Source organism: Geospiza fortis, unplaced genomic scaffold (assembly GCF_000277835.1).
Source record: "Geospiza fortis unplaced genomic scaffold, GeoFor_1.0 scaffold7, whole genome shotgun sequence".
NCBI lineage: Eukaryota > Metazoa > Chordata > Aves > Passeriformes > Thraupidae > Geospiza > Geospiza fortis.
Window position 1 is genome coordinate 4,397,207 of NW_005054344.1, and position 25,897 is coordinate 4,423,103.

At 35.6% G+C, this 25,897-nt stretch overlaps 1 protein-coding gene across 1 annotated transcript in view; it reads left to right on the forward strand.

Moving 5' to 3' along the window:
* Nucleotides 1-684: 684 nt before the first annotated feature.
* TMEM67 (transmembrane protein 67) overlaps nucleotides 685-25,897 on the forward strand; it is a 31,441-nt gene continuing 6,228 nt past the window's right edge. The window contains exons 1-23 of the mRNA XM_005422893.2: nucleotides 685-743; nucleotides 1,939-2,027; nucleotides 3,478-3,571; nucleotides 5,004-5,103; nucleotides 5,557-5,626; nucleotides 5,733-5,807; nucleotides 7,008-7,070; nucleotides 9,348-9,502; nucleotides 9,623-9,731; nucleotides 11,247-11,333; nucleotides 13,224-13,289; nucleotides 16,153-16,309; nucleotides 16,670-16,793; nucleotides 17,632-17,737; nucleotides 19,554-19,610; nucleotides 19,706-19,804; nucleotides 20,297-20,395; nucleotides 20,724-20,810; nucleotides 21,553-21,652; nucleotides 21,754-21,893; nucleotides 23,383-23,523; nucleotides 23,996-24,076; nucleotides 25,245-25,361. Coding sequence (XP_005422950.1) covers nucleotides 1,971-2,027; nucleotides 3,478-3,571; nucleotides 5,004-5,103; nucleotides 5,557-5,626; nucleotides 5,733-5,807; nucleotides 7,008-7,070; nucleotides 9,348-9,502; nucleotides 9,623-9,731; nucleotides 11,247-11,333; nucleotides 13,224-13,289; nucleotides 16,153-16,309; nucleotides 16,670-16,793; nucleotides 17,632-17,737; nucleotides 19,554-19,610; nucleotides 19,706-19,804; nucleotides 20,297-20,395; nucleotides 20,724-20,810; nucleotides 21,553-21,652; nucleotides 21,754-21,893; nucleotides 23,383-23,523; nucleotides 23,996-24,076; nucleotides 25,245-25,361 — 2,184 coding nt within the window. The 5' untranslated portion in view covers nucleotides 685-743; nucleotides 1,939-1,970. The remainder of the gene's footprint in view (nucleotides 744-1,938; nucleotides 2,028-3,477; nucleotides 3,572-5,003; nucleotides 5,104-5,556; nucleotides 5,627-5,732; nucleotides 5,808-7,007; nucleotides 7,071-9,347; nucleotides 9,503-9,622; nucleotides 9,732-11,246; nucleotides 11,334-13,223; nucleotides 13,290-16,152; nucleotides 16,310-16,669; nucleotides 16,794-17,631; nucleotides 17,738-19,553; nucleotides 19,611-19,705; nucleotides 19,805-20,296; nucleotides 20,396-20,723; nucleotides 20,811-21,552; nucleotides 21,653-21,753; nucleotides 21,894-23,382; nucleotides 23,524-23,995; nucleotides 24,077-25,244; nucleotides 25,362-25,897) is intronic.

Sequence of the window (25,897 nt, forward strand, 5' to 3'; positions counted from 1 at the left end):
GCAGAGCGCCGGGGGTGAGCGATGGGGGAGGCGGGGCTCGGGCGGCTCTGCGCTGAATCCGCCCCCAGCAGCGAGCGGTGCGCGGTCGGGGCTCCGGCTGTGGCGGCCTGAAACAGGTCTGGGAAAGGGCCGGGATCCCACAAAGACCTGAGAGGCCCCAGCACAGCTGTGATGTATTTGAGATACAGCTCAGAGAAATTAATTTAGATCTTTTTCTAATAATCTTTTTTTTCCTTAAGTATTATGCTGTATTTGCATTTTCATCTGTAAAAATCTACAGGACCCTGAATTTTTGTTCTCGATCACTTCTGTAACTTGAAACTCCTTGTCAGACTTGAATGTCTGAGATACCAGGTGTCAGATCCTCAGGCTTTGCCTATGCTAGTCCAAGTCCCACACGGGCACTTGGAGCACATACAGCACAGCCTGACAGTACTAAATGGAAAATACAGATAGCTGGCTGCTTTCTTTGGGGGTAAGGAGGTATTAAAGCGTCCATCTTTCATAAAATACACAATCCAACAAGAGTGGGAGTTCCCTGGTGTGTGTACAAATTTGAGACCCAAGAACCTCTCTCTCCAGGGCTGGTACTTCAGTGGGAAGCAGTGATGTGGAGGGCTGTTCACAGCTGCTGCGTGGAAGCTGCTCACCTTCTCCACCACCACCACGGCGTCCTAAAGACTGACCCCATAGCTCACTTACTGGATAAAAATACACTATTTGTTTTCAGATCTCCTGGTAATGTGGGTGTCTAGATCCATAACTCCTTTTTAGGCTGAATCTTCCTCTAAATAAAGGGCTTCAAGGAGAGGAGAATTCCAAGGGGAGGTCAAGGGTTTATTTTTTCTTGCAGATCTGACTGGAGCAGTGCAGATAGGTGCTGCTCAGTGCTGTTTGCATCTTAGCTGAATTCCACTTGTGATTGCCCATACACTCCTTGGCTAGCTCATCAGCCTGGATTCTGCTTTCAGGTGACATGCCTAAAAATCTAGGTATTGTCACTGTGTCACATCTCAAATGTTTCATTGATCTAATCAATTGGGCTTTTTCTTCTTTAGAATTAAGTAGAAATGTTTGATCATTTCGACAAATATTTCTGTACAGCTGGTCTCATTAGAATATAATTTAAAGTTATAAAACTTTCCACAGAATTTGACATTTTTTCCTGCACAGTTCAATAAGCTTAAGTAATAAAAACAGTTTATTAGTACATATAATCAATTTTGGTTTGTGGTATGTGTTTAAAAGTAGAGAGAGAAATTCATTACACGAGACAGGAAAAGTTTCTAAAAAAATAGTTGTTTAGCACTAGCAGGTGGGCATTATACTGTGCCATGAAAATAGTGTTTAATTTCTTGCAAAATGTTAAGTATGTTGTGTTCACTTGCTAAAAACTATTCAATATAAACCTTGATCCCATGCACAATTTTAAAAGCCTTGAGTTTAAAACAGCTTTTCATACAACAGTTATATTTTGAAAAACCTTTTCATAGGAACACATTTTGGTTTTAGGACTGACTTCAAATTGAAAAAATAAAACCTGTATAAAAACATATAATGCTGATGTTGGAGAGAGGAAAGGCTGTGGCAAGATCTAGATGGAGAGATTATATCTCTTACAGATCAACTGGTAACATTTGGTTTAACTAAAAAAACCACAAAATACAAGCTCTGTATCCCTGTTCCACCCTGGTGATCAGTCAGCCTTGTAACATTCTCCTAAAAGATCTGTGTGCAAACTGTAATGGGCATTTTTCAAAAAAATGGGTATTTTTTAAAAAGCAAGATGATTGTCATTCATATCTCACTCAAGTGTTTTATGTGTCTGTCTAATAATCTATCTTGATCTCTTGAGAACAATAGTAGTTGTTCTTAGTATTCTGTTACAACCAGTCAGTTCTATATAGATTAAAAGTGCATTTGTTTTGTTTTCTTCAGGTAGTTCCTGTGAATGTGAGCCAGGATACAGGATGGTTTCTAGCAATGGTGGGCTCTCTGTTACTTGTGAAAAATGCCCAGAAAATATGGTAAGTATTGAATGTTTCATGTTTGCCATAATGATAGAATAATAATCATAACCACTATGGGTTTTTTAATTTTAAATTTTATCCTGACTACAAGTTATTTTTCATTAATTTAAAATATTTTTTGCATAATAGTCTTTGATTGGGAATTTCTAAGACCATGCTTATGTGCAGTATTTTTTTCCAATTTAGAGTTGTCTATTTCTATTATTTTGCCTTTTTCATTACAAATTTGACCCCACAGACAAAATGAGAATTTTTTAAGCGTTTAAGCTCCTTCCACTACTTTCCTTCTCTGCTTTGTGCTTGTTCAGAGAGCACAATTCTGAACAATGTTGAAGATGCTTTTCAGCTCATAGATATCTTAACTGATTATTTATGTAAATACCATTATTGTGATATTTAGGCTGTGTTTTCATAATCCACAATATTTCATCTTCTTACTTCAAAATGAGCTGCTCCTACTGTGTTACTTGAATTATAATTATAATTTGATCAGTTCTTCTGACCTTCCTTGACAAATTAAGTTACAATTTTGTGTCATAATCTCAGCATTGATCCTAAACCAGAGACTAAACCAGATCCAGGCTAAACCAGATTTTTTCCCACTATAGTCAGCAAAGAAATGTATTTTTCCATCAAATCAACTTTTGAGGATGAAGTCTTTCTGAATACTTCTTTCTCTTCAATAGCTATAGAAGAACTCTCAGGAGAGCAGCTTACTTGCCTGAGTTAGGTGGTCAGTGGCTAATGGGCTATGTAGGTAATTTCCCTTTTCTTTCAGTCTTCTTGCTGTGTTAGACAAAGACTTTGTATCCTTTTGTGTTGTGATCTTTTGCTGTTTTTTCCTCTTTCCTGCAATGGTGGCATTTGCCTTTGATCTGCTGCCAAGGCTTTTGCAAAGATAAAATGGCCATAGTGGAGAAAGGAGTAACATCACTTGAGGATGAGAGTTGTCTTCATTTTCCTCAGTGGTTTTTATCTGTAATGCAGTTACTTACTGTAATGCAGTATAAAATAAGTGTGGATGTGAACTGTCTGGGTAGGTACAAAATTCCAAACAATTACATAAGCTGCTTCACTTAGAACTCTTCAATTTCCATTACTTCTATATATTTATATGCAATTGCAATATGCAATTTATATGCAAAATGTCTATGTATGCATTATTATGTTTATTCAATGTATCTCTTTTTAAACATTCTATTTTTCATTTTCCCTGAAGGATGTAAGCTAACAGGTTTGGAAGAGCTTAACTTTTTTGTGTGTGTTTGCTAGAAATTACTTTTGCCAGATTGTTTAGCCTTTTTTTATCTTTAAAAGCTTCATGAATGTTATTGATGTTTTATCTGAACACATTTTCTAGTAACTAAAGGCTGGATAAGGCATTCTTCACAGATACTGGGTGATCTCTGTATTTTTGAAAATTCTAATGTTTTATATTTTATTTTAGAGTGGAGTTACTCAGGATGGATGGAATTGCATTACTTGCCCCAGAGGCCTGACTTCAAAAGGAAACTGTAAATGCCCCAATAATGAAATACTAGGTAAAAAATGTATACCAGCTATGAGATGATAGCACTTGTTTTAGATATTTGAGTTTACTAAGATATGCTCTTCTGTTCAGTAAGAAAGAAAATTTTACGTGTGTTTTCTTATCTGATGTAAAATTCAACATTGCTCATAAACATTTTCCTGCTTATTTGTAATGAAAAACAACAGATAAATCTGTACCATTGCTCATTGCAATAAAAACTGTTATGCAAATATTCCATAAATGAATACTGATGTATCACTTCCTTCAAGCTCTTTGGCAATGGATGGAGTCGTTAAAGTTGGGATAAAAACAATGTCAGTATAGACTATAAAAACATTACAATGTTTTGAAGTATAAAGAGCAGTAAAAGAATTATACCTGTATGAGTAGGTGGGAGAGAACAGGCTGAGCAAATCAAGCAAATGGCTGTGCATTAGTGTCAGTGGATTTCATACCTCCCTGAGACAATTGTACCTGCGACTTTCTGAGATGTGCTTCCCTATACCTGTGCTTCTTACTTGATGCTCTCTAGTAGTTGCAGATGATTTTCAGTAGACAGAAAAATAATGTTAAATTTAGTGTTAAATGGATTTTTGCTTATTTTGCATGGTAGAAACATTAGAGCAAAGTACAGTTTTCATCAGTGATAAAAAACATAAATGCTCATGGGACCTCTAGTTTTCCTTTTTTTCAAAGATGTGGAATGTCTGTAATTCTCTGAATAAGTATTACAAATGTCCACTTTGGTTATATTTCTGACAGAGTATATTGGAGAATCACTGTTTTCAAGATCAATAATTTTAAATTTTCCTAGGAATCTGGAAAACACTGAATACCAGTCTTCTGCCTGAAACTTTATGAGAGTTACAAAATACATTCCAGGCCTTTATGGTAAAATATTGAGAGCAAAGCTGATTCTGTCATTTGACATGCAGGAAGAACATTAGTAGTGTATTTTTTTTATTCTCTTTGCATTTTTTTTAATAATTAAATTTGAAATCACTTGTCAGATTATATAGTTGGAAGATGCAATTTTGAAACTTGGAAATTGTGACATTTCCATGAATAATTTCAGATTAAATGTAATTTTTTCCCAGTAACTTGCAAACTTGTTGTTTTGAATTTTTGCTTTGCAGCAAGACTTTTGTTTGAATCTTATTCAGAATAAATAACAGAGGAACAGCCAAACTAGACATGAAATGTTGCATTTCTCATTTAAAACTAAACTGCATGTGCACAGCTATAAGCAGTGCACACAGATGTGCATGAATGTGCATTTATAGTGGACGTTATTTCCATGTTGTGCTCTTGATATTTTCAAAATAAACACTTTGTATTTATTTTAGATCTGCACAGATGCTGAATTTTTTCACATTTGTCTTGAACTGTGTGACACTGCATCAGGCAGTTTTATCAGACTCACTTTTGTTTTCTGCTTTCAGTGGAAAGAAGCGTTGATGGTGTTTTGTTTGATGAAGCATTGTGCATACATTGTAATGGAAGTGAGCAGTCCTTCTCTGCCTCAGATGCATCAGGAAGCAGGTGGGTGCTCTTTGCCTTTTGTGATGATAAATTTAAATATGTCATGCTAGTTTAAATGGAATATTCCTGAGGAATAGACTGTTTCTTTGGGATGACAGTTTTGAAGGCCGGGAATTGGAAATCCTCAACTCTGTATCAAACCCACTGTGTTTGGTGCTCGCTGGAGTCCTTATATGGCCAGCAGCTTGGTTCTTTTGTCTTGTTTTAATGTGACCAAAAAGCAGGCTTTGGATTGGAAGCAGAAGAGAATTCTTATTCTGATAAACTATTATTTGATTTATTTTCTACTTCAGTGATAGTAGAAACAAATCAGGAAACACTTTTGAGTTTCAGTTCAAACTAGTGAAGTTGCTGATGCTGTTCCTGGACATGCTATGTAATCAGCTTTCTCTGAGGACTAAATATCATACTTAATTACATTTTAAGTGCATTCTTCATGCTTGTGATCCATAGGTGTGTAAGATGTGAACAGACATTCATTCAAGTAAGCAAATCTTGTGACTGCAACAGCCCAAACATTCTAGTAAGTAGAAGAATGGTTATTGTATTGAAGTTCAGAAAAAGAAAAGTTATTTTGACGAGTGTATCAATAGCTTATTAATATTTTTTTATTCTTATATTTCTTTCAGACTGGTGGATTGTGTTTCTTGCCTCATGAAGGTTTACCCCCAAAGGGAGTTGCAGCTGTTCGTTTTGCACAGCTAGTAAGTGTATTTATTCTAAAACACTTTTAAGCTTTCTTATTACTTACTTTCAGTAAATATTTCAAATTCCCATTTTTTTGTCTGATCCCAGTGGTGGCAAAGTCATTTGCATCAAGATAGTGTGCAGGTGTGGACACGAAGCAAACATTGTTATAATGGAGTAATCTTTTAAAAATTCATGCTGTTTTGGAGACTGAAAAGGGGAAGTAATTTACATTAATATCAAAACTGGTAGCATGTGACCTTTTGTATTAATTGTGTGCATTTAAAGCATACTCTTGTATCACAAAAAGATGCTGAAGAGTCCATGAGTGCCTCTGGACTTTTTTACTGTATAAAATATGTATTTGTGTAAAACATTTGAAAAAAATACAAGGCTTGAGTTTAGTGCTTGATCTTATAGAAGAAAATGGGTGCCTATAAAGTTTGAGATTGTCTGCAAAACTGCTGAACTCCTTGAATTGGCTAATGAATAAAAATATGTTCTATTGACAAGATTGAAGGGGTTTTCATTGTTTTAGTTAATGAACTTTAATAAAATGTGAAATCTGATCAAAATTAGGACCATCTTCCAAGTCGTTCTGAATTCAGGAAATGCTTTGTGGCTAAGAAATGTGTTTTGCTCCTAAATGAGTTGATGTTAAAAGCTACCACTTGAAAGAAAGTGAAAAGCAGTATTCAGTTTTTCAGATATCAAACATTCATTTGCTCCCTGAAAATGCCATCTTCTAAGTAATATTTTATTGCAAATATGTCTTTTCAGTTGCTTACAGTATGCATGAAGGCTATGTGTAGTTCAAATGTGAGTAGTTATAAAAAAGAGAATATAAAAAGGAAGAACTAATTAATTTGGCAAATTTGGTCCTGAGTTAGATTTTCCATCAAGTCAACATCTTACCCTTGAAACTGTTAGTACTTCCCTTGTGTGGTAAAGAAAATTTCTGCATCACGGAATCCATATTCAAAGCTTAAATAGTTCAGCTCTTTTCCTGTGTACTTTGTCTAATTTAGGGAAGTGAAAGAAATTATCACATTATGGTTGTGTTTTGAACTGATATTGTTAGACTGAGATATTTACAAATGACAGAATGGTCTTAGAAAAAAATATGTAGCATCTTTTAGCTGACATAGTTTTCCAGACTGTTACATTATGTAGGAGTTGTTGTGAACAAAGACAGTGAAAAAGTTCCTTATTTACAGGGTGTAACACTGGCATCAGCATGGTTTCTGAAAAACCTTCAGTCCTCAGCCTTTGCCTGTTGGGTGAGTTTCAATAATGTTTGCAGTTTGCTTTTTTATACAGAATGGTACTCTATAAAAGCATGTCACTTTTATGTTTGGAACTTACCTTGCTTATTTTTGAAGAATTTTATTTTGAGATGAAAAGACAAAAGAAATAACTATATATACAGAATGCTTAGAAATATTGAGGGCTAGTCAATGTTAATGCAAGTCTATAGTGTTGGAATTTTCACAAGATGAATGGTGTTAAAGAAAAAATCCTTCAATATTCAGTAGTATGTGACCTACTATCCATATGTTTGGATATAAATGAGCGTATCCAGTATTATCTGGCACCTGCTCTTTACCTTTTAGTTGATTTTCAGTTGTTCATAACCATGGAACCACCCTTTTTAGCTTTGCTTTGCTTTCTGTATGCAAGTGTTATTTACCATTATGTTGCTCTGGGTGACAGTAACCATGGGTGAAAGAGTGGCTTTGGCAACAGAGTTACAGACACTTGTGAAGGGCATGTGTCTCTGCCTGCCTTTCACCAACTCTGTTATCACACATTCTCATTTTCCTTCTGTATTGCTCTCCTGAAGATCAGATTTTAACTTCTCAGGTTCTGCTATCTGTCTCTGTTCCCTATCTGTCACAACCAAAGGATTGCCTGGTCAAGAAGTCTCTAAAGATCACAATATGGATTTGCAGGATTCCATAATACACGAGCACATGGAGTCTTGCTTCCTACATTTTTCTATTAGAGATTACAGCAAGTTATTGCTGGTAAAGTGAGTATACTTATGATTAGTAAAGCAGGTGTATATATGTACTCCAGTGGTGGCAGCAGTCAATAGCAGCAGCAGGCATACATTTCAATATTACAAGTTGCTAGAAAATGATCACTAGGAAAGCAACAAAGGCACTTATGATGAATTACTCATATGTGTGTGTATTATTCTAAATAGTACTAGTACAGTACTCAAGAAACCACTCCCAGGAGTGGGGCCTCAAAACTGATGACAGATGAAGTTTCACTTCAAAGATGATCAACATTGAAGAATCTAGAGGCAGTCAGGCATCCCTAGCCACAGTCTGGTAACTTGCCTAGGAGAGCTCGTAGAAAAGTTTGTGTAGGAGACCTCCTCTGTGTGTAGAGATTGAGAGAGATGAGAGGCAGGGACAGATTCACTCTCCATTTTGGGTAAAAAGTAATTTTTATATCAGAGACACATAAGGTGGTGTAGGGCAGCACCACCTGGAGCAGCCAAGAGATGACAACGTTTTATATCTCAGGCTAGTTTTTGTGTTTTCCAGACTGTTTTCCTACTCTTTGTTGTACAACCATCAATAGCAGTTGCTTATTCCTACTCTTTTGGAAAGTTTTCCCTCTTCTAAATCCTAACCCTTGTCTAGACTCTTTTTCATCTTTCCAGATGATAGGTTGCTGTTACAATTCCTTGGGTTTGTGGTTATTGATAGTATGTCAGGAGGTCTCTGAAGTCCAGGTACCCAGCTGCACTTCTCAAGGATGTTTCAGACTCCCAGACCATGTTCCCTGGCTGGCAGATGTTCTCTCAGTCAGTATTTCAGCAGACTTTGGTTCAGAATTTTCCCAGATCACCTTTGCTGCTCCTATCACCATCTCATACACACAGCTCTGAGATGAATTCTCCCGCTGGTCCCATTCTTTATCACTGGAATCAGTTTATCCTGTTTTTCTGCCTCACCCTGCTCAGCCATTCAGAGGTGCTGCCTGCATGTGATGAGCAGCTGCTGGTCTGACCCACACAAATGGGGGTAAGGAGGTGGCAAGTTAATACCAGTGCAATGACCCCTGCACACAGATGCCAGGTGTCCCCTCTGCATAGCACTTGGCACTGGTGTGTTTACCAGAACTGAGCAAGGTACATGAAACTGAAGAGAAAATACTACATGCATCTATAGTTGTCAGTCTGAGGTCTTTGAAGGAGTAATCTTTGCCATACAGTCTAAGTGATATTAAACATATTCATTCTTACTTTGTTTTCAAAGTGCAGATTTGGACATTTCTGTCATTCTTTCCCATCTAGCGGATGCAACTAAAATAAGCTGAAAAAGTGAGAGTATTGATTTCATGCTGCCATCTGCAGATCTGTAAAAATATGGTACCTGAATACCTGGAAGAAAATACTAGATATTGACAAAATAAAATTACTTGCAAGTGAACACAAAGGTTTAGGAGTGGCTTCCTAGAACATTATAATTTTATGACTGCCTCACAAAAGAAGGAGTAATTAAATACTTTTTTCCTGTATTCTTGTTTCTCCACTGCAGTTGTACTCTAATCTAACAGCATGCCAAGCTCTTGGAAATATGTGTGTGATGAATATGAACTCATTGAGTTCTTCAAGTACTGATGCCTGTGGTTTGTTTCAGTATATTTTTGTCAGTACAGCAAGAGTAGGCGTCATTCATTCAATACCCTACTGGTAAGTTGCCTTTTCCATAACTTTTGGTCTTTAATAGCTTTGTATGGAGTTTATTATTCTAAGTGTTCTTTGATGAAAAATATTATGTTTCATTAGAGAAAGCATTGTAATTTTTTTCAGGAGGCATAATCTTCCATGGCTGTATTATGGTGACCAACCAGGATTAGCATCCCAAGTGCTTGAGAAAAATCATTTTCCTACAACCTTCACTTTCAAGGGAACAGATAAGGTAGGTGTTGGGTAGTAGACATAGGGAAGCATCCATTAGGAAGAGGACATATATCACATAAAAGGTTTAGATTTATTATAGATGTGACTCTACTAAAGGTGAATTTTAGGCAGTTAGTGTAACAAAACTCAGTGTGAGATCTCCTGGAAGAGGAAGGTGATATTTACCTAAAGTAATGTCTGGTCTCTTCCTTTGCTTACGCTCTCATACCCACATTCTCATAAGGCCAAGACATGCTTGCCTGTGTGGTCTGACAGGGCACAAGGAACAAAGGATGCCAGCTTTTAAGTGTTCATTGGTGTCCCCAAGGATCTGGATTAGGAGTGGTAAACTAGTAACTAGACAAACCTTTTAGACACCTTAGGAGTTCACAGTTGTTTTAACACTGTCTTTTGCTTCAGAGTCTTGTTTACTTCCATCTTCATAAATCTGAGGCAAAGTTGATCTTTGACTTTTTTTAAAATATGTACATCCTTTTGTCAGATTTCATGGTGAACTCATGTGTAAAAGAGAGGTCAAGATGATGTACTGTATCTTTACTGCCGCCCTCCTGGTGTGCCAAACTGCTGGGTCTTTTGCTGACAAGTTGTCTGTGCCAGGTTTTATCACAACCCATTTATCAGCTCTGTAGCTGAAAACGGTGTTCTTCATCACTTTTATGTGGTGTTCAACACCTTCTGATGCTTACACACACATTTCTCCCCCTACTCAATTTATTTGTAATATTTCTGTTACAAATCCCTACAAGCTGATTGTATCAGAGATGGATTCAGTGTATTACTCCAGCCTTTTCCTCTTACTGCAGTGAATTATGGGAAAAAAAAGAGGTGAGGAAAATAAGGTTAGCAAAGCCAGATATACATCCCTGGGAGGGATGGACTGCTTAAGTAGTTTGTTAATTAGCACATTTTTATGAAGAAATCAGATAGTAAATCAAACAGTGAAGTGATTTATTTTTCTAAATTAATTGTAAAATAGAATAACTGAAATAGGTTATTCAAGTTCAGCTAATCACAAAAATAGTACCTGTTTGTCAGTTGTACTGCCAAATTTATGTAGAGTTTTCTTATTGACTCAAAAATAAAATTATTATGCCTTTATCAGCCATATTCTACAAGGCGGTGTTTTAAATTAAACAATGTTGCAATGTAGCAGTTGTTTTAATAACTAAAATACTTGTTGTTCCTCCTAACACTGAAGGTCCTGGAAGCCCTCTAGATTCCAGCATTGTATACATTAGAAATCTGCATAGATTCCTGATTAGGTTAGGGCATGTCTACATGTGTAGAAGTTCCTTTGGAATTTTTTCCATGTCACCAGTGAAGCGGTAGAAGAATGGTATGTTTTTGTAAAAAAGTAAAATACCAAACCCAAAATAAAAAACAAAATCAAAAGGGCAAAAAAATTTAAGGATTGTGCTGAAAGTTTTAGGAAACATCAAACAATTAGACAGCAGTCTCTAAAATGTCCACTTCAGGGCAATTTCATTGGTCTTTGTCTTTTTTTCATCAACAGGATGTAAAGCTGAAATTTCTTGCAGCCTCATTTGATGCAGCAGGAAACTTTCTTAAGTGGCAAAGTTTGGAAGGAGGTCTCTTACAGGTATGTTTGATTATAGTTATCTTCTCTTGATAACACAATGTTCTGAGTGCCTTTAGCCAAATTAAGACAAAAGCCAAGAGTTTGGTTATTACACCAATGACAATTCATAACTGTAGTACTAGGTTAGGGAAAATAGCTCTTTATTCTTGCTCACAACGATCTCTACAAAATCAGAAGTATAAATTCATCAACACTGCCTTCATCCTTTAGAACAGTATAAATTTGGCACATTGGAAAGCTCTGAAATATAGTGTTAATAATTTAGAACCAGCTATCTCTGTCTTCCATTCAGCATAGTTGCTCATGTGTAGTTTCTTATTAAACCTCTTTTTCTTGTTGAGAAAAGTGTATTCTTTAGCTCTATGTCCACATGTGTTTACAGATGATGCTATGAGCATGTCCCCATTAGATGCTGTCAACTATTTGCACACATCATGGGGGTGACAGTCAAATCAGTGGTTATGTCACTGTCAAGGGAGGTAGGAAAGCTGATCTGCACCATTTTCTTTGCATCATCTTGGGATTTGTTGCTTGTTTATTTCATTTTGTTTTAAATATAAAATGTACACTATGACCAGCATGTGCCTTTTTCATAACAGAAAGTTATAAATATGTGGTGGGAGACTTTACATAGAAAGGGGGGGACTGGCTGGCAGTGCCCTTGGCCACTACACCCTCAGATTTCAGGGACACAGACATTCTACTTCAGCACTACCACACTGTGTAGTTAGACTGTGAAAAATGCAAGTAAGCAGCAATTAGAAAGTGCAATAGTAATTAGTCTATCAGAGAGAACAATGGGCAGCTGCAGCATCTTACAGAATAGAATTTGTTTAGCAGTCCAGTGGCAATCTAGGCACTCTCACTATTTCCCTAGACAGACAACAATAGGAATGCTAATAAGAACAATTGGGAATTGTTGGTTCCTTTTCTGTTGGAGCATATCACTTCAGACATTTCAGTGTCTGTAGAAGAGCAGCTGACATTCAGGATTTACTTTGTTACTGCCTCAGGATGAACCATCTTGTGTCTGTGTCTCCAGTTTTAAGGAAAACTAGTGTTTAAGAGAACAGGTTACTAGGACAGGTACTATGCATAGAAAATTATATATTCTGACATATAAGTTTAGGTTTATTGGGGCACATTTATTTTCTAGGGCAAAGCTTTTAACAGCTGTCAAGAGGCAATGGGAAAGGAATAGCTTTTCCATTCAAAGCCTCCTTCAATGTTATAGATTGTGCATGGTGATAAGACAGCACAATGCTAAAGTGGTCTCAATACATAATTGTAGCAATTCCCAGAATTTCAGTTTCACACTAATAGAATTGTGTTTTATGCAAATTTAGACTTCATTCTCATTTTGGGAAAATGGCTCTGGCCTCCACATTAGACTTTGGACCATTTTTTTCTGGATTCACCTGAATCTGCTGTTCTTTACTGATAATATGTGTTGTATTAAAAAAAAGAAAAAAAATCTGTTACTTGCTACAACTTTGATTCTCTGGCATTTGAGAATGCCAGCTTAAGAGAAACAGGGCTGTATGAATGTGGACTTCTTTTCTTATTCTTGAATTTAGTAGAAGCCTCTGATTGAGCTTGAGGCAATACAGTGCACTGAACATTCAGTCCACAGTTTGGATGCTGCTGTCCACAGATTTCAGTGATGGAACTGAAAGATACTATATGATTATGAATAAGCTAAACCAGCATTTTAAGCACATTGGTGTTAGTGAAATAAATAATTGTGTTTACCCCAAAATAAATCCTTCTCTTATTAGTTTTTTTTTAAATCTTTTGTGAGAACTCTTAATACATAAGTACTTGTAAATATTTTTCACATGAGAAGATGATACCTTTGAATTAACCTAATTATAACTATGTTTTATTCAGCTTTGTCCTGATACCCAAACTAAATTGGATGCAGCTTATTTTTTTGGAACAACTTACCAACAAAATGTAAGTAAGATATAAAATGCTATTTTCAATTTTGAATTAAGCTGCCTTATATGTCATTAGTTACTCAGTGCATATTGAAGAACCTTTGGAGTTTAGGCATAAGCTGCAACATGGAGTTCTTTCTTAGTAAATTGAATTAAGTTAGTGTGGGTTTTTTAAATTATTTAACTACATCACAAAACTTGTTTACTACATAGCATAATCACAGTAAATTAAACTGGCATTTGTATTTGTGAGGTTGCTGACTTTGGAGTGGAAGAACACAGTACCTGAATTGTGACAGCCATATGCTTTGTATCATATCTCCTAATTTTCCTACCACCATCTTTGGCCAGTTTTCATATGGAAAGAAGGCAAATCCAGTCATGCCATGCCTGAATATTGTTCCCATTTACTCTTTCTGGTATTCCTTGATTTTAGTGAATTCTGTGAAGAGACTGAAAATCTATTTTAATTGAACAGATAACTCATCAGAGAAAAGAGATTCTTTAGCTGTCTTAATATGACAAAACACTGTTGGGGTTTTCACACTTTACTAAAGACCAGGAAAGGAAGAGGGAATAGAACACTAAATTATGTCAGCTGCAGAAATGGTTCTGCCAGTGAGAAAGCATCATTAATTTTTGTCACTTAATATGTTAGATGGGAAGGTGGCAGTCTCTTTGTAAATGGAGTGGAGAAAGAAACATCTTTATACAACTCCATATATGTGCACAGCATCTCATACCTATATAGTAATATTGTTTATTAACTCACTGAACATTGAAAACCATTCCCCACATTATGTGTTGAAGTGTGAAAATTCAAAACTCTGGCTGCTATTTAGGTGGTGTGAAAGTCTTAGAAAGTAATAGCTGTTGAAGCTTTCTCTGGGAAATTTTAAGTGTTTACCAAATAACATTTACAAATCTTTGTTAAATATTTTCATTTATCAAGATATTTAACAATATCTTTCATATTGTTTAATGTTGTTTAATCCATATTTCAGTATTTCAGATAGAATGAAAGCATGTTGTATTTAGGATCATTGAGATAGTTGAGTATGGGGCTTTTTTTCTTTTTAAAATCTTGAGTATTTGATATTGATTCTGTATTACCTGTTGTTAAGTATTAATAACAGTAATATTGTTGGGTTTGAATAGATACATCAGGAACTTACTGAGTATTTTTTAATATAATTTTTGTTCCATTATATGCTTTTTTTTTCCCATGTGGCTTTGGAGAAAACATGGTTGACAAATTATATGAGTATTTAAAATGCATGGTTGTTCACATTTGCAAAATGTTACCTACTTTCACATCTAACTTCTTCACACAATCACAATTCAGTTCCTCAATCACAGAGTGATTGAGGTAGTCAGGGACCTCAGGATGCTGTCTTATCCACAAGACAGGCAGGGCCATGTAGGGCAGGTTGCCTAGGACCATATCCACATGGTATTATCTCCAGGGAGTGACTCCACAGCCTCTCTGAGCAGCCAGTGTCAGTGAAAACCTGTCTTCTGATGCTCAGAGGGAGCCTCCTGTTTCAGTTTATGCCTATTGCCTCTGGTCTTGTCACTGGGCACTGCTGAGAAGAGCCTGGCTCTGTCTTGTACCTCCAGGCAAAAGAGTCTCAGCTCTTCTTCATGGCAGAGATGTTTCAGTCTCTCCCTCACCACAGTGGCCTGTGCTGGACTGTATCAAGTAGTCTCATTTCTCTCTTGTACTGGTGGGCCCTGAACCAGATTTCATGACTTCAGCATTTATGTTTCTTGACTTTAATGTTTACGCTGTTTCAAATTTTATGTCTGTGAGGTTTGCTAGGATATTTTTCCAAATTTGTTGAAAAATTTTAAGAGCTTCATTCTCCACATTAGTCATTGTAGTTAATTGTAATAATTTCCAAGAAGTTTGCATAAAATCATTAGTACTGGGTAATTGCTTGCAGATAGCTGGAATACCTTGTCTATCAGTACTTCAGTAAAGCATTTGACACCATTTCTCACAGCATTCTCAGGAAACTCTGCTCAGGGCTTGGAAAGGTGCACTCTTCACAGGGTGAAAAAGTGGCTGGATGTCTGGCCCAAAGAGTGATAAATGGAATTAAATCCAGCTGGTCAATGGTGGTGTTCCCCAGGGCTCAGGACTGGGGCTGGTCCTGTTTAACATCTTTATCAATGATCTCAACAAGGGGATCAAGAGCACCCCTCAGCAGGTTTGCAGCTGACACCAGATTGGGTGGGAGTGTTGATCTGCTGGAGGGCAGGCAGGCTCTGTAGAGGGATCTGGACAGGCTGGGTGAATGGGCTGAGGCCAATGGTGTGAGGTAACAAGGCCAAGTGCCAGGTCCTGCACTTGGGTCACAACCACCTCCTGCAGCACTCAGACGTGAGGAAGAGTGATTAGAAAGCTGTCCAGCAGAAGACCTGGGATTGCTGGTCAACAGCCAGCTGGTCAAACATGAGCCCAGGTGGCCAAGAAGACCAGTGGCATCCTGGCCTGTACCAGGATTGTGGGGCCAGCACGATTAGAGCGCTGATAGCCCTCTATGCTTGGCACTGATGAGGCTGAACCTTGAGTGCTGTGTCCTATTTTGGGCCCCTCACTTCAAAAGGACATTGAGGTGCTGGAGCATGGAGAGAGGGGCAACAGAGCTGATGAAGGGTCTGGAGCACAAGTCCTATGAGGAGCAGCTGAGGGAGCTGAGGGTTTAGCCTGGAGAAATAGAGGCTCACGCAGGACCTTGACGATTCTGTGATTCTTTCTTTTGTGAAGAAGTGGGACAGATTCCATGATGATTTAGTAGAGAAGGAATCCACAGATTGACAAGCTAACTAAATAGTTAAAGTGATCTTTTAATTTTTACTTTTTTTTCTTGTAGTGCAAAATTTCAGTTTCTAAGATTTTATTGGATTTTGCTAATCCAGTCTTTTATGACCTGTTCCTTGAATATAATGGTGGCAACGGACAGCAACATCTTTGGGCTGTGCCAGTTTTAAATTTGAATCTTCAATACAATGAAAAGTTTGTTAACCAAGGTAAGATGGTGACAGTAACATCTCTTTGAATTTAAACAATCTCAAAACTTCAAATAAAAATAATGTGTTAACTATTGTTACTGTGTTGTGTTTAAAGATAACACAACACACCATAACTTGTTTCCATTTTAAAAATGTAGTATTTGTGGGCAAGTTCTGATAATTTTAGTGCAAGCTTTGGTTGCATACACCATTCCAATCAGTAATATGCACAAATAAAATAATCTAATTTCATTATATATTTGTGTAAGTTGAAAATAAACAATTTTAAATCCTCAGTAGTTACTGTGTGTTATACAATTATATGTGTTGTTTCTCATGCATTTCATTCTTTTTGTGTGAAACTGTCATATTTTCTAGGCAGTAATATGAACAACTGGCTTTTGACTCGTCGATTTTTTTTGGTGGATGCACTTAGTGGAAAAGAGAATGACTTGGGAAAACCACCAAGGGTAATTCGGATTGCTAGCAAAATAACAATAAGGTGATTAGCTCATATAATATATAGTACATAGAAAATAAAGCCAATGTTGCACAGTCTGCATTTTATTGTCTTAAAGTTGCTTTGTTATGTATTTTCTAATATGTCTAATATGTAATATGTTCCACTTTTTCAATTGCATATTTGGGAATGGAATGAATTTCCGTAGTTCTGATGAGTGAAAGAAAACAACCTTGACTTGTGGGAGTTAAAATCACCATGATTCCCTTCCAGGTACAAGGATCAGACCATGTTTGCATAATGAAGTTAGCAGGTATTCAGTCTCCTCTTAGAAGCAAGTTTTGTCTGGAAAAGTCTAAAAACTCCTCTGTTAATTGTTTTTCAACGTGTATGTTGCTGACTATACAAGGATCTTATTTCATACTCCATATTCTTTTTTGCAGTATTTTTACAACCTGTTGCCTATTCTGTTATACAGTCCAGAATAGACTTGTAGTCATTTAACTAAAATTGTGAGACTGCCTGTTAGGGTCATTAATGATTGCTCATCTCAGCTGGAATATATTTTGGAAAAAGCTTTTTTTCTCCTTCTTTATGTGATGTTCTCCTGTAAGATGCAGACAGGTAAAGATTGATTCAGGTATTTTCTTACAAGTAATCAATTTTTCGCATGACTTCTTTTATATATTTCTGTACATGCCTTTGTACACTCCAGTTGTACATTTAAAATGGGAAGTGCCATGTTATTAAGTTAGAAATTCACATTTTATTGATCAGTTTGTTCTGTTCATTTAGTTTTTTCTTACAAGTTTCAATGATTGCTTCCCAAGCACTCATCCAGTTGTTTTTTTATTAAAAATCATGCTCTGTATTTCTGCAGTATTCGTCTGGTATCCCATACACAGAGAGGAACCATCCACCCTCCTCTAATTACTGTTGCTTACACAGATGTGCTTATCCAAAACCCTGAAACCCAGAGTGTGATGGTGAGATCTTTGTGCCACCTTCATCATACTTTTAGTTCTGTTGGAGTTCCAGTTTTTGGTAGCGGGTTATAAAAATTTAATAAGCAGTTTCTAGTTCTGATCAGTTTTGAAGTTATAAGTTTTTACTAAAACCTTTTGAAACAAATCAGTTAAATCTCTTCCTATTTTCTGTTTATCTTCAGTCTTTTTTAACTTAAAACACTTGGAATTTGAAATTGGTTTTATAATGCTAAATTAGGCTACAGTTCAAATAAAATTATACACACAAAATAACAGATGAAGGATTCTATGGAGCACTGCAAGCAAGTTACGCAAGGAATTAGTATTTTTATTTAGAACAATGCATTTAGAGGAGGTTGTTATGACACAAACATTTCAGATGACCTGTAGTTTAACTTAAAGTATTGGTAATATATTTAAAACATCCTTTAGTGTTTCATCTTTCTGTACTGAAAACCACCAAATTCTGCTGTAGCAGATGCAGAAGGGACATTTCCTACTTGTCCTTTTGTTGCCTTAATGGGCAGCAGCAGCACAGATGTCCCATTCTTCTCTCTTGCTGGTATGTTAGATCACACTGCTTTAAAAAGTAAAAATACTGATCTTAGGATGGTAGAACAAAAAAAAATTAATATTAGCATTTTTTGCTTGTCAACCTTCAACTGTTCAGACTTCCAGTAAGAACAGACATCTGGTTAGAAGAAATTTGTGGTGCTAGAAGCATTCCTTCAGTTCCATATTAGTTGCATGAAAGCAAGAGAATTAGAAAGATAGAAAAATCAAGACCTTTTTTTCCTGCCTGAGTGATGTCTTTATTTAACCACTGAGACAGCACTATATCTAGAATGTAATTAATTCAAATAGCGATGGTAGGAACAATTGTTTTCAGTTCCTCAATTTTCTGTCATATTATTTCATCCTTACATCTAGATCTGTGGGATATATTTGAGTATTGCCAATTTTGGATTTAACAAATTTTATGCAACTAAAAAGATACATTGAATTTTGTTTCCAGTTTCTGTAAGCACTGAGCTTGTAGTAACTCAGGATATTTCAACTTCAGTCCAAGTGCAGTGATAGAAGGAGGTCTGACAGGAACAAATGTTTGGGGAGCACAAGATGTTGGGAAGGAGGGATTGGTTTTGGGGGCAGGGGTGATGCTTCTTCTAAACTTAATTAGAAATACTATTTAGTATCATGCTTGTCTTAATTTTACCTGTACAGTGACAAAGACTCAGGCCAGAATATTATAAAACCAAGACAAACATTTTCTCTTCCATGTACAAATTTTTCAGACCAAAGTCAAAAGAGGTCTTAGGTTAAATTTAAGCTAGAGGGAACAATTTTGATGCTGTATGATAATTTTTATTTCATTCAAGCTGAAAAAAGCCCTAGTATCTCAGCTGTGCAAGCTTATCATGATTTTGCATGCTGGTCTAATTACATCAAGGTTACCTTTAATGAGTGATAAAAGGAGAAGTATCAAACATTCAGTGTATCCTTTCAGGACAAAAATTTCATGCACATTTGAAAGAATTACAAATAGGTATAGCTGTTAGCTTGCAGATGGCAAGCACCTATCCCCAGCATTACTGCGGGTAAAATCTGCAGTAAGAGTTGCACAGTACATGCTGGTACTGAGCCTGGCAACAGAGCACACCAGGTCATATGAAGTAAAAAAAAATCTATATGGTACTTGTATAGTAGCCCTAGATGGGAATTCCCACCAATTAAAACTGAAAGCTACCACTCTTTGTAATGGTTGTAGCACTTCAGAATTTCTATGTATATTTACTTTTTTTATTTAAATATTCAGGTTTCTTTCGCAGTCAGCTATGAGATGAATCAGAGAGAGGCTCAGATTCAGACTGATGTAAGTTGTAATTCCCTTTAATTTATTGATATAATGATTTACTTCTATATTTTGTGTTTTTAAAATATCTGCAAATCATTTTTTGTTATTTTCAGATTGCACTGGGTGTGTTGGGTGGACTGGCAGTGTTATGGTCTCTTCTCAAGACTGCAGGCTGGAAGAGGCGGACAGGAAGCTCTATAATTGACTTGCAGGTATGAACAGCTGCCAAACTGAAATGGGACATCTCTTCCTCTATTTAAGGGCACCTTAGCTGTCATTCCCTGTGATTATAATGATTTGTTTTCTTAAGGTAACTGAAATAATTCCTAGCCTAGCTGCACAGAACTGTGCCCCAGAGTTAGGCTCACTTGAGGAAGTAATTGTTTTGCGTTCTTTTTGATTCTGATATTATCATTCAGGAAATGCTGCTCTAAAAATAAAGGTATTTACAGGGCTGTTCTGATCAGTTGAGTAGAATTTGTTTTCAGATTAATTCTTCCTTGAACAAAAACCAGCATGTGGGAGTTTCAGCTAGTGAAAATACCGTAAATATATAACCACAGTGGAAAACTTTTGTTCAGGGCTACTTTTCAGTACTAGAGTTTCCTGTGTGAGCTACCTAGCATTTTCTATGAATGCATTATGAACATATGCATTACTTAATTAGTTTTACAGATGTTTACAGTGTGTTTTTATAATTGCAGACAGTTTTCAAGTTCTTACTCTTCTATGCTGGAGACCTCGCCAACGTTTTCTTTATCATCACAGTGGGCACAGGAATTTATTGGCTTGTATTCTTCAAAGTAAGTGTTCTTCCAGTTTTGGATGTCTGAAGACCTAGTAATATTAAATATATTTTTACATGGACATTAATTTTCTTTTTTTCTTCTTTTTTTTCTTTTCTTGTCAGACTGTTGAGGCAAGTTCTATGTAGCATTCTGGTTTGTGTGCTTAAATTTTGTGTTCATCTGTTTCTTTTTCTTAGGATTTGTTGTACTTGCAGTCTGCTTAATAGTCATTTAAAATATTTTACACGTTCATTGATCTTCTTCTGGAAAAGTTTATTCACATTTTTAATTATGTTGTCACATATGGCACGTTCACTGTTTCAATGTGCCTTTTCAATTATAGGCTCAGCAGTTTGTATCTGTCCTTTTACCTCTTCCACCTCAAGAAGAAGATTTTGTTACATACATAGCATGTGCGTTTAGTTTAAAGGTAAATAATTTTTTCCTCATCATAAAATACATGTCAGCATGCTTCTATGTATGTATCCTATTTTCAGTAGGCTTGTTTTTAAATATCTTGTACAGTTATTAGTGTGTGGATGTTACGTCCTAATAATTATGTTCTTCTGAGAATTAAGTCATTTTTCCATAGAAATTTATTTTGTGGAGTCTTTATAGGAAAATAAATGTCTCAAGAAGGTCACAAAAGAAAGACTGAAAAATCGTTCTTTCAAGGATAAAGGTATAAAGAAACCCAAATAAAATAGCATCAAATCAAGAGAACAAGTACTTCCAAATAAAATAGCATCAAATCAAGAGAACAAGCAGAATGTAAGTGCTGTGAGTTCCTGATTAGAAAGAAGAGAGATCCAAATAATTACATTCAAATATGTAGAATTCTAAGATCACTGCTCTGTCTTCATGGCACATACAAATATTGTATCAGTTGTGGATATTATACTGAATTGGAATTTGTAGTCCAGGTTAGTATGTTATGGGGAAATAGTCAGGTTTTTGTAATTTGTTACTTTGCTGTATTTTCTCCATGATTTTGGACTTAACAATATTCCAAGCTTTTAAACAAACAAAAGATTATCAAAAGTTGGTAATAAAGCTGCAGTCTCATGTACAATCAAGATATTGCTTGATATGTTTAATGAATAATCCATGCAATAACTATTCCTCCATCTTTGTGTATATGCTGTTTCTGTCCTTACTTTTTTCTCTTTTAGGCTCTGCAATTTTTACACTTGCTGGTTTCACAGCTTGCTATTGATATTTTCTTTATTGACTGGGAAAGACCTAAGGGCAAAGTTCTTAAAGCAGTTGAAGGTAATTCAATCTATGCTTGTTTGTATAAGCAGCTTTGGTGAAATTCAGATATTACTCTCAGATATTAAATTTTAGAGCTTTATTGTATGTACTCTTTTTAGGTGAAAGTGTTACTAAAAGTACTGCTGCACCTGTGAGCATATGGAGGACATACTTTATAGCAAATGAGTGGAATGAAATTCAGACAGTGAGGAAAATAAATCCTCTCTTTCAAGTGCTTGCAGTTCTTTTTTTTCTGGAGGTAATATTACTACTATTATTATTATTATTATTATTATTATTATTATTATTATTACTACTACTACTACTACTACTACTACTATCATTTATAATTCACAACCAGAGTGTAACATAAAGGTCTGATGTTTATTTCTTGCATTCGGTATGGTAATAGTGAATCACCTTTAAATTCAACTGAAATCATGTAACTTAGTAAAATAATTATTTTAATGAATTTTTAAATTTATATGTATATATAGGTTATTGCAATATTTAATTGAGGAAGACTTAAAAAAATCCAACATTTAATTACCTTAGAGATCTAACAAAGATCTCTAAGGTGATGTTTGGGGATTTTTTTAAGGTAATGAGTTACCTTAAAGGGCTTAAGAGACTGATAAGTCTGTGTACACACTCGATTCTTTATTTGCCTACTAGCACCCTCCTGCCACAGTCTACAGCTTTATTTCTGATTTCATATTTGTCTGAAATGAACTTCCTTCCTGCTAATTGCTTCAGCTGCCTTTTATTATGCAGGAAATAAAATGTGCCAGTTCTGTTCCCAATGGCAGTATGCCTCCAGTTTCAGCTTCAGGATGTATGAGAAACTGTGCTTTAACTTTTAAAAAGTGTTTGGGTTTTTCTTTTATAGTTTAGTAATTATTTCTATCTGGGGAAGTATTCTTAAAGTGTGTAGCATATAGCTGGTTTTGTGAGGTTCTTAAACATATTTTAACACTTTTATCCAATTTTATAGTCCTTTTAAAAATTTTCCTTTAAATTAAATAATGAAAGTCCTGAAACTTTCTTCATTCACTATGTGAGCATTTTTGCTGTTGGTAAATACAGGCCAGGACCAACTTAGGTGCAGTTACAAGAGAGGGAGAAAAGAGAGCACCTATTCTTACTGCACTCTGCAGCTATCTGAAAGGAAGGTGTAGTGAGGTGGGTGTGTCTCTCCTCCCAAGTGACAAGCACTAGGACATGAGGAAATGGTCAATCCACCACAAGTACATTTTGGTGCAATTTCTGTTATGAAAGATTTTCACTAATTTTTCACCCCTTAAGTATTTCAACACATAGTTGCAGTTCCTCTCATCTTTTTTATTTTAGACCTTTTTCTAGATTTTTTTGTTTAAAAAATTCAACCATACAGATGGTAGAGGAAGATATATTTCTATGCAACAAAAGCAAAATAAATCAGTCTTTAAGAGCTGAAAAGCACATGAAAATTTGCTTTATCACTGGAATATATAGTACCAAAGAGCTGAAATTTGGTAGAAGTTATGTCCCTATGCAGTACAGCAGTAGAATCTTTTGGAGTTTTTCAGTAGAACCCAATATTGACTTTTGGATCACAAAATTGAGCTCTGTCATAGTGAGCAGGCTACTATTCCCAGATCCATTTTTCATTATTTTTTTCTTACTTCCTGTTATGATGTAAACAGCAGGATCCTAATTAATACTACTCATTCTCACCTGTTGTTATATTGACCTTCTTATCTCTTCAGGTGGTGGGATTCTCAAACCTGGCCTTAATGGATGCTTCTTCCAGTCTCACAAGAAGCAGTGAGAGCTATGTAGCTCCTTGGAGCCGCATTTTAAGATTTGGTGTGTCTGCTGCACTCTGGATAGCCATTGCCATCCTACAAGTATGTGAAACACATGATATCCTGAATTATCATTTTCAGGCTGGTTCTTGGAAGCTAGAATAAATCTCTAGTCTGTCCAAACTGCTTATCATAGCATGGGGTATGTTCTTAACTGATATGTTTAGTTGTTTTAGCATAGTACACCTTTGGGACTTAAAATGAGTCTTCTGAGATATGAGACATCTAACTTTGGATCAGAATTTTAATGCTCTCAAAGATGTGAATTTATGCACGTATTTTGTTTTATTTTAAACAAGTTTGAAGAATCTGACAAGTTCAAAATAAAAAGCAGGTTCTTACTACAACTTTACTTCTTAAAGGAAGTAGTATGTCAATCCCTTTTCATTAAGTCCAGTCCAATGGTGGCCATTACAGAAGTCTGTTTTTTGTGGGCGTTAAGTACTGAAATTAATTGCTTAATAACATCAAATCTGATGAACTAATGAAAGAAAATTTCGTTGATTTATTTCAGATTATATTTTTTGCTATGATTTATGAAAGATTTGTTGAAGATAAGATAAGCCAATTTGTTGATTTGTGTTGCGTGAGCAATGTAAGTATTTCTGTGTCTCATTTGTGGCATTTTAAATAGAATAGTGTGTAAGATAGTGTTAACAATATTAAATTATATTTATTCATTTAATTTAGATTACTAGCTAACAGCCAAAGGTGATATTTCCTTCAGCTCATTTTATTGATGAACTCCACAAGATTTCAGTTAAACTTTAATTGGAAAATAATTTCAGAAGCATAGGTATCAATATGTTCCTTTAAACATCTTATTTTTAGGTTTTTTGGTTGTTTTTCATTTTTTTTTAGCTTAAATTGGTTACATGTGCTGACACAGAACCTAAAAATAACAAGTTTTAACAGAAATTAGGTGTGGAACCATTTACTGCCATTCTGTATACTGGTTTGTGTTTTAGTCCTTCTGACTTGAAAGTTGTCTTGGTTTTAATACATATATGTCCAGTTAATACATATATGTCCAGTTTCTTCTCCTGCCTTGTGCTTGTCCCTCAACTGCTGAACTTCATTTTGTCCCTCTTAACAGTTACCACCTTTTGCATGCATTTTCTCTTACTCACATCTGAACTTTCTCTTCATTACATATGGGTTTTGAATCTTTGTACTGCAGGAATTCCCTTTTAACCAAAGAGAGTGCAGTCAGAACTGATTGGATTACCACATTTGTCCAGAAATTCTTAAAAATACTGATTTACCTCTTTTATCAATCTTTCCAGACATGGTTATTCCTCTTCTGTGAAACACCTATGTAGTAGCTGGACTGTAGAAAAGAATTAATTTTGGAGTTTATGTGATATATAATCATTGTATCATACTGAATGAAGTTCTGTTAAATACAGTCTTTTAGGAGTGCAGCTGGAATCATGCATATGTATTATGTAGCACAGAAATAACCTTTGAATAAAAAAAATCTAATAGCTTTAATTTCTTGGCTCAGTGGAATTAAGCAGCAGCAGATCCCTGCTGTTGATAAACTAAACTTGAAGCTGGTATGTGTTTCTAGTTACATATAGATAAAACTGATTAGTAAAAGAGTTGCTAAATATTTATCCTCCCGTATTTTTTTCGGTATCTGCGTATTTTCTATTTGTAGCAGGACTGGCTGGTTTGACTGGTCTTTACTATGAATTCAGAAGATCAAAAATAAAGTTATAATTGTTGATAAAAGTGTCCTCTCTTCCCCCATCTCTTAGATTTCAGTGTTTCTCTTGTCACACAACTGCTTTGGTCATTATATCCATGGTCGCTCAGTGCATGGACATGCAGATACCAATATGGAAGAAATGAATATGAACCTGAAGAGAGAAGCAGTAAGTAAAAGTATTCAAGTTTATATCTGCTCAATTATTTATTTTATATAAAGACCACGCACCTTTGCATTATGGATTTGCAATTTTGCACTACATTGAACCATGTTACTTAAAGATAGCAGCTGTTAGTATGTAAATATATGACTCAGTAGTTCTTTCTAGCTCTTCATCTTTTTTCTTCTTCACTATTTCATCTTGTTACTTCTTCACATTTCAAGGATATAACATTCCTGTTTCTCTAAAAAGTATTTTTCACGTAGTTAAGAACCTTCTTTTCAATATTTAAGCTTTTCAGAAGGTCACAGCCACATTCAAAAAAATGCATACCAAAAGGCTTTTGTAAAGAGACAGATCTGAAACACTAATACAGAAACTTGTAATCTGCCAATCAATTCCTTTATTCCATCTCTTCTACTATGGTGATACAACCCATTCTTTATAGAAATTAATTTGCACAAGTATTTTTTCTAGTTTGTCATTATATCTTTGCTGCAAGATCAGGAAAATATAAAATGTCTAGTACAAGATCAGAGACT